Source organism: Bison bison, unplaced genomic scaffold, assembly GCF_000754665.1.
Source record: "Bison bison bison isolate TAMUID 2011002044 unplaced genomic scaffold, Bison_UMD1.0 scf7180017864329, whole genome shotgun sequence".
Taxonomy (NCBI): Eukaryota; Metazoa; Chordata; class Mammalia; order Artiodactyla; family Bovidae; genus Bison; species Bison bison.
In genome coordinates, this window is record NW_011494901.1 from 5,104,212 (window position 1) to 5,112,676 (window position 8,465).

Here is an 8,465-nt window from a genome sequence, read left to right on the forward strand (position 1 = left end):
TCAATTCTTCGGCGCTCAGCCTTCTTCACAGTCCAACTCTCACATCCATACATGACCACAGGAAAAACCACAGCCTTGACTAGACGGACCTTTGTTGGCAAAGTAATGTCTCTGCTTTTGAATATGCTATCTAGGTTGGTCGTAACTTTCCTTCCAAGGAGTAAGCGTCTTTTAATTTCATGGCTGCAGTCAGCATGATCAATCATTAACTCAATTTATATCCCCTTTCCCCGCTATGAAGAAAAGGGGGTAGGGCTGAAAATTCCAAGCTTCTAATCATAACTTGTTCCGCCCAGTGACCAACCTCCAACCAAGAGCCCACCCAGAGTCACCACATCAGAAACCAAAAGTGCTCTTAGTGCTCTTATCACTTAGGGGTTTACAAGGGTTTTAGGAGCCCTGTATCAGGGACAGTGTCAAAGATCAAATATTAGAACAAGAGATGCTCCTCATGATCTTATCACTTAGGAAATTACATGGGTTTTAGGAGCTCTGTGAAAACATTGGCTTAAAACTCAACATTCAGAAAACTTAAGACCATGGCATCCGGTCCCATCACTTGATGGCAAATAGATGGGGAAACAATGACAGACTTTATTTTTCTAGGCTCCAAAATCACTGCAAATGGTGACTACAGCCATGAAATTAAAAGACGCTTGCTCTTTGGAAGAAAAGTTATGACCAACCTAGACAGCATGTTTAAAAGCAGAGACATTACTTTGCCAACAAAGGTCTGTCTAGTCAAAGCTATGGTTTTTCCAGTAGTCATATATGGATGTGAGAATTGGACTATAAAGAAAGCTGAGTGCTGAAGAATTGATGCTTTTGAACTGTGGTGTTGGAGAAGACTCTTGAGAGTCCCTTGGACTGCAATAAGATCCAGCCAATCCATCCTAAAGGAAATCAGTCTTGAATATTCATTGGAAGGACTGATGCTGAAGCTGAAACTCCAATACTTTGGCTACCTGATGCGAAGAACTGACTCATTCGAAAAGACCCTGATGCTGGGAAAGATTGTAGGCAGGAGGAGAAGGGGACGACAGAGGATGAGGTGGTTGGATAGCATCACTGACTCAATGGACATGAGTTTGAGTAAACTCCAGGAGTTGGTGAGGGACAGGGAGGCCTGGCATGCTGCAGGTCCATGGAGTCTCAAAGACTTGGACATGACTGAGTGACTGAACTGAACTGAACTGAGGAGCTCTGTGCCAGGAATTGGGGGCAGAGATCAACATTTATTTTCTATTATTTCACATTTAATTTCTTAATAGACACTGATCCATTTAAGAATGTTTTCAAAACCATTTTATCCAGAAACATTAATTGTTTTAAGGGAAATTCAATTAAGGACCCAACCCTGATATATTTCCCTATGTTCATTTATGTTAAAAAATTAAGTCACCCCAGGAGACCAAGAAACTCTAATGAAATGGTTTTTTAAAAAATTACCATGGCACCACAAAATGAGGAGGAAAATGGAAAGGTTAGGGGGAAAAAAGCAAAAGAAATAAACAACTAGAGCTTTTCTAAATATGTCTGAGTCTTTACCTGATGCCACAGATAAATCTCTCTTGACCCAGGAATTCAGAAAATGTTCTCCCTGAAGAAAATGAAAATTCAAGCTATTATATAAACTAATGTGCATAAAATAAATAAGCCACAAGTATCTAACGTACATATCCAATATTCTACAGTGAATATATCCAATAAAATTATATATATATTGGATATATTCACTATTAGTCAGTTCAGTCGCTCAGTCAAGTCCGACTCTTTGCGACCCCATGGACAGTAGCCTAACAGGCTCTGCCATCCATGGGATTTTCCAGGCAAGAATACTGGACTGGGCTGTCATTTCCTTCTGTAGGGGATCTTCCCAACCCAGGGATCGAACCAGGCCTCCTGCATTGCAGACAGACACTTTACTGTCTGAGCATAGATCGACTGTACCTGAATCTAAAAAAATTCAAGTTACTGATTTGAAGTATACAACTATCTATGAACAAAAATTAAAAGAACTCCCTCCTCCACCCCCTGCCTGTAAATTAAGAGTTTAATTGAATTGAATGGCAGAGTTGTTAGAGAATTATTCCTTTAATTATTATTTCTATTAATATTGACATTTTTTACACAGTGTAATGGGAAAAGAAAACCTGTGAATATTTATACTCAACAAGAAGCCTTTTCTGGGTCAGTTTTTCCAGAGATCTAACTCAAAAGCTAAGTTACAATAAGATATCACAGAGGTCCTTAGACTAATGAGGAAGGTATGAGATATAGGAAAGAAACCGGATTCAGAAGGATGGTTAAGTGTTGAGTAACTGATTCTTCTCTGAAAATTGCACCCAGATTTCTCTCTGAAGAAACACTTCTGCCGCTGCAGGGTTCTCATCTGAGTCATGTTAGCCAATAAATCCAGCCCTCTGCGCTTTTTTTTTTTTTTTTGCATAAGCCTGTGTAAGATGGGTTTTCCCAACACCTGCCACTAGGGAAGTCACATGATAGAGCATAGCGTAACCATCTCTGAGGCTTACTGTGGGTAGCGTCCTGTGGTCTGAATGTCTCATGAGAACACTGGAAGCTGGAGGAACTGACCTCAGTCCAAGAGGAGAGAACTACCAGGAAGGCAGACCATTCTAAGACTCTAGTTGACCAAAAGAACATGTTTTTCTTCCACCTGCCCAATGAGAGGTAGGGGAATGGAATAAAGGAAGAAGAAAGAAGGAGAGGCCATGACAAAAGAGGGATGTACGCTCCTCATTCTAACTAATTTATAAAATTTTTATAAATTACCATGATGCCAAATAGATAACTAATAAGAACCTACTGTATAGCTCAGGGAACTCTACTCAATGCTTCGTGGTGACCTAAACGGGAAGGAAATACAAAAAGGAGGGGTTATATGTACGGTGCTTCCCACATGGTACTAGTGGTAAAGAACCCACCTGCCAATGCAGGAGATATTAGAGATGTGGGTTCGATCCCTGGCTTGGGAATATCCCCTAGAGAAGGAAATGGCAACCCACTCCAGTATTCTTGCCTGGAGAATCCCATGAACAGAGTAGCCTGATGGGCTACAGTCCATCAGAGTTGTACACGACTAAGCGACTTAGCTCACAGCATACGTACACATAGAGCTGACTCACTTTGCTGTACAGCAGAAACTAACACAACATTGTAAAGCGAGTACACGCCGATAAAAATTAATTAAAAAGAATAATAAATTACCGTGACGTCAACAAATCCCTTGTAGCTTTGAATATACTGGGTAATTTCCTCTAAGGATTTCTTACTTTGAAGAAATTCACATCTATAATTAACAAACAAACAAAATTAAAGTGTACCCTGATACTGTGATAGAGATATCCTGTATCTTTATAACTGCAGTGACACAAAAAACATCCGTTAAAACTTATTGCATTGTGTACTTTACATTCTTTTTTACTTTGATAAAACTGTCAAAAAAGTTACCCCAAAATTTATGACAGTTATCTTTATTATCATATAATTACTATTTCCATTAATGACAACATGTGTAATAATGCAAAACTAAATCTTCAGATTATCTTTTCTCCTGAAACAAAACATAATACAATCAAAGAGATGGATTTATAACAATATATAGATTGGAGGTGTTTTGTTAAGTTAAACTACAGTGATGAACTAGTTCCTATGCTTACATAAAAGTTACTGGCGGTAAAGGTAACAAACCATAATAAATTTCATCTATTGAAAAACATATATACTACTCCTTAAAAATATACAATGGAAATTGATAGAATTTTTTAAAAAGAGCATATTGAATACACTTAAAAAACACATTCCTTTCCACAAAACAGAAGCAATTTTTACTTTTTAAAAATCTCTTTCTTACAAATTTAAGCTTCCTTTCTAGTGATGTCAGAGTAACAAGAGGGCTGAGAGTCAAGAGGCTAGAGTGTTAGTTCCACTTCTGCCACTCATGGGGAAGAGATAAACCTTTATATTTTTTCTGTCATACCACCTCCCCTGCCAAAGTGGTCAATCTCACCAGTGTTCTCTTGAACAGATGTGAGAAAGTGAACTCCATTAGATGAGTCATACATCGCTCTAGGGCCATCTCCCTGGGCCACTGAGGTCCCCAGTTTTTAGGTGTACAGATCCTTCCAGGGAGCGCCCTAAATCCCTACACAACTCAAATCCATACATAACCCGAATCTGCACACAATCCACATAGCACATGAGGGATGGGGCCTCCCCACATGCTTAGAGTGGGTTGAGAAGGAGCTCAATACATACTACTTCTTTTAAAAACACAATAAAAATCATTTTATTTATTTACAATGATTTAGTACACCGAGTGGGCTTTCCTGGTAGCTCAGACGGTAAAGAATCTGCCTGCAATGTGGAAGACCTGGGTTCGATCCCTGGGTTGGGAAGCTCCCCTGGAGAAGGGAATGGCAACCCACTCCAGTATTCTTGCCTGGGAAATCCCACAGACAGTGGAACCTGGCAGGCTACAGTTGATGGGGTTGAAAAGAGTTGGGCAGGACTGAGCAACTAACACACACACAGTACACTGAGTACTAACATTTTAAATGTAGGAATATACCCAGACATTGTGTCCATAGTTTATAAAAGCAGCAACAAAGCAAAAACTGATGCTCAGAGACTTCCTAATGGTCCAGTGGTTAAGAATCCACCTTGCAATGCAGGGGACACAGGTTCTGTCCCTGGTCAGGGAACTAACATCTCATATGCTACAGAGCAACAAAGCCCAAGCACCTCAACTACTGAGCCCATGCACCAACACTAGAGAGTCCATGGGCAAAGGAAAGATCCCGAATGATGTAACAAAGATAACATGTGCCACAACGAAGACCCGAAGCAGCCACTAGATAAATATATATTTTTTAAAATGATGCCCAAACAGTTAAGGTTAGGGCACAATCAACAAGAAATTGGAGGAGTCTTAGTTCTAATTCCAGCTCTGAAATACACTGGCTAACCATATACTCATGGTGACAAACAGGTGAAAGGTGAAATGGTCATATAATACATGGTAGTTTTTACAAGGCATTTGCTGCATATACTTTGTTATAATGCTTACAACAACCAACCATCTATGGATTATCATTTTTTTTTTTTTGCACACGAGATGCAGAGGTTCAGTAACATGGCTAGGGTCTGGGTGTTAGGAAGCAGCGTTGTGCACCTCCGAGCCTCTGCGCTCTGCCCTCCTCTCTGCAGCAGCAGACCTTAGCTCCCTCCCGACCTGGGGCTGAGCTCAGGACTCACATCCTCCCCCGATGCTCCTCACCTTTCCCTAGGCTGTACATCAGAGAAGGCGTATGAGGGCCACCCAACACAGAATGTGCAGCTCTGGTTGGTGCTCGGCCACCGCATGAGGGTCTGTGTGGATGGTGCTGCTGGGAGTCGCCCAGTGTATAGCCCAGGGCCCTAAGGATAAGTGAAGCTGAGACAGGTGCCCCAGAGCCAGGACTGATGTTCACTCGGCACAGACCCACGTGGGGCACTGCCAACGCTAAGTATGATTGGCTGGGTGTCTGTCTTTGATTCATCAACGAACCAGAATGACATTCAAAGTATTTAACCATCTGGGGAGCTCCCTGGTGGTCCAGTGGTTAAGATTCTGTTTTCACTGCAGAGGATGCAGGTTTGATCCCTGATCAGGTAAGCCCTGAAGCATGGCCAAAAAGTAATCAATATTTACCCATCTGGCTTCATGCATCCCTATAACTGTTTCATCTGCTTGTCAGGAAGAGCTCCCCTCCCTTTCTCTTTCCTCTCCATCTCTCTCTCCCCCAATCCCTTCCCTTCTTTGTTCTCTTCCTCCCTCCCACCCCCTCACTTTCTTTACAACTTTAAAAGAAATGCATTTGTTTCCCAGAATTTAAACAAGATAGAAGCGAACAAAGTAATATGTGAAAAATCCCTCTCCACCTCATCTCCTAACAAACCCAAACCTTAAGATATCAATTGTTTGATTTGTATTATTTTAACTTTTTCCTCTGTATATTTCAAACAAGTCCAGATACTACACATTTATATTGCTTTTTTTCTTACTGAACAGATCAGACATCCTTCCATTTCTGTGAGCCTGGCTGTCTGTGTGAAAGATGACATATAATGCTAAACAACAGCCCAGTTTTTTTTGCGGTGGACCTAAGATCTAACCAGCAACTTCTTTGCATGTGGTAGGTGCATGACAAGTATGATAAATTAAATGAGCCAAAGCCCACTGCAGATCCAATTATTAGATTACAGGAAATACAGGAAGTAGAGAAACATGTTAGATGACACCAGAAAAACATTCCGCCAGACCCAGGGGAGGAAGTTTTACAGGACAGACTACACGGCTCCTTTCATGAGAAAGTGACAAGAAAAAGTCAGGGAGGAGGAAATCTGTAAACTAAAAATCTTGAGATATCAACCAAATGTAATGTATGGACCTTGTTTGCATCCTACTTCAAATCAGTAAAGAAAGTAAACAGTAAAGAGAGAGGCGATGTGGACATTTGAACACGGCCTCAGATAGTTGATGTGATTGAGGAATGACTGCTAATCCTCTTTAGGAGGCAGAATAATACTATGGTTATGTTTTTAAAAAATATTTTTGCATTTTAGAGTTATATGCTAAAATATCAACAAGTGACATTATATAATATCTGAGATTTGCTTTAAAATAATCTAGTTATTTTTATTTCTGGGGAAAGGTATGTGAGAGATGAATGAAATATGATTTGGCCATGTGTTGATAAGTGGTCTCTATACTTGTATATGAAATTTTCCAGAATGAAAGTTTTAAAAATTTTAAAGGAATGAATGTGTATTTGGTAGATAAAGTCATGTAGAAAATACTAGTAAATGTAACATTAGAAATAATTTTTAAAACATGTTGTTTTCTAAACAGAGAACTCAAGACCACTGTAATAATCAAAACTCTTACTGAGTTTTTGAAATACAATGTTTACATTTGGTATATATTCAGCAGTACATGAAACCATTTGTAATGCTGTTTTAAACATTGTTTTATACAATTTTACATCATCGCAATACAAATTATCCATATTTATTAAGGCAGATTCTGAAACTTCTACTTGGCAAATCATATCTTAGTATTTTGGATAATAAAACAATATTAAGAAATTATTTTAAAATTATATAATTAAAAAATTTCACAGTGTCATCAGGGCTTTCTTGCTTAAATAAATTCTGGAGCATTCTTATTTAGGAAGGAGAAAGGTCAAAACTGAAGGTTCTGCTCTGGGAAGGTGGTGCTTTAGTTTTGCTTTGTCTTAAAAAAAATTACAAGCAAAAAATATTTATCTACTTACTTAGGGAACCACTTGGCATGTTCCTTCCAGGGATCGTCATCGTCTTCCCAATTTCCCACACATCCACCACAGGAAAAGCACTGGACAGTGTCATGTTTACCTACATAGGAAGCAAGGCACTTAGATGGCCTGGCAACAGCACCGTGGGGTCGTCCAGAAGGGCTGTCTCTGCAAGCTGACTGCCCTGCGCATAGATGAGACATGCTCCATCACGCCTGCGCATTCACACTCTCATCTGGCTGAATCCCCACCCACAGTCCCACTGCCCTCAGTGACCATTTCTGAAGCCTGAACCTCACCTCTCAGCGGCGGCCATACTTGACACACACTCCGAGCTGTTGGACTCAACATGCCCACGGAAGCAATGGGGAAGCAGAGGACCCTGTACTCATGAAGTAAAGCGCAGAAGACTTAAGCTGCAGCATTGCTATGAAATTTCTGTGGAAACTTGGGCATAGTTTTTTCCACTTTTGAGATGTATGTTCGACAAGTATATTTGTCTTTTTTGACAACTGTTTTTAGGGGAATTACAAAAGGATCAACTTTCAAAACTAAGAGGAAAACCAACTTGCGGTTTAGGCCTTTTGAGATATAAATAGTACACAAACTGGTAGGCAAATTAAAGTCAAACTACAAACCAGAACCGCTGTGAACATGACAGAAAGACGTGGTTTTTCTGCGTTTTCTCTGCTTCCGTCTCTTGGTCAATTAGGACATTAACTATAATATCTTGAAGAAATATGTGATAAGTGCACTGTGACATCTGGGGAATCCTATACTAAAAATCTTTTAAATTTTCTTCTTTACATCCAACTTGAGTAACACTATCAATATGAATTTCTTCAAGCTTCTGCTATTAATTAACAATAATAGTAGCAATTAACATATCATATATCCAACATATGAAAGTGTTGGTTGCTCAGTCATGTCCAAGTCTTTGCGACCTCATGGACTGTAGCCCCCCAGGCTCCTCTGTCCATGGGATTCTCCAGGCAAGAATACTGGAGTGGTTGCCATTTCCTTCTCCAGGGGATCTTCCTGACCCAGGGGTCAAATCTGGGTCTCCCGCATTGCAGGCAGACTACCGCTGAGCCACCAGGGAAGCATGTACTATGAGTCAAGTGCTGT

At 40.1% G+C, this 8,465-nt stretch overlaps 1 protein-coding gene across 1 annotated transcript in view; it reads right to left on the minus strand.

The window, feature by feature from the left end:
- The window catches only part of NAIP (NLR family, apoptosis inhibitory protein), a 42,747-nt gene that overhangs the window by 28,750 nt on the left and 5,532 nt on the right, over nucleotides 1–8,465 (minus strand). The window contains exons 3-5 of the mRNA XM_010853577.1: nucleotides 7,338–7,437; nucleotides 3,229–3,310; nucleotides 1,549–1,600 (exon numbers count right to left, since the gene is read on the minus strand). Of these exons, the coding sequence (XP_010851879.1) occupies nucleotides 1,549–1,600; nucleotides 3,229–3,310; nucleotides 7,338–7,437 (234 nt within the window). The remainder of the gene's footprint in view (nucleotides 1–1,548; nucleotides 1,601–3,228; nucleotides 3,311–7,337; nucleotides 7,438–8,465) is intronic.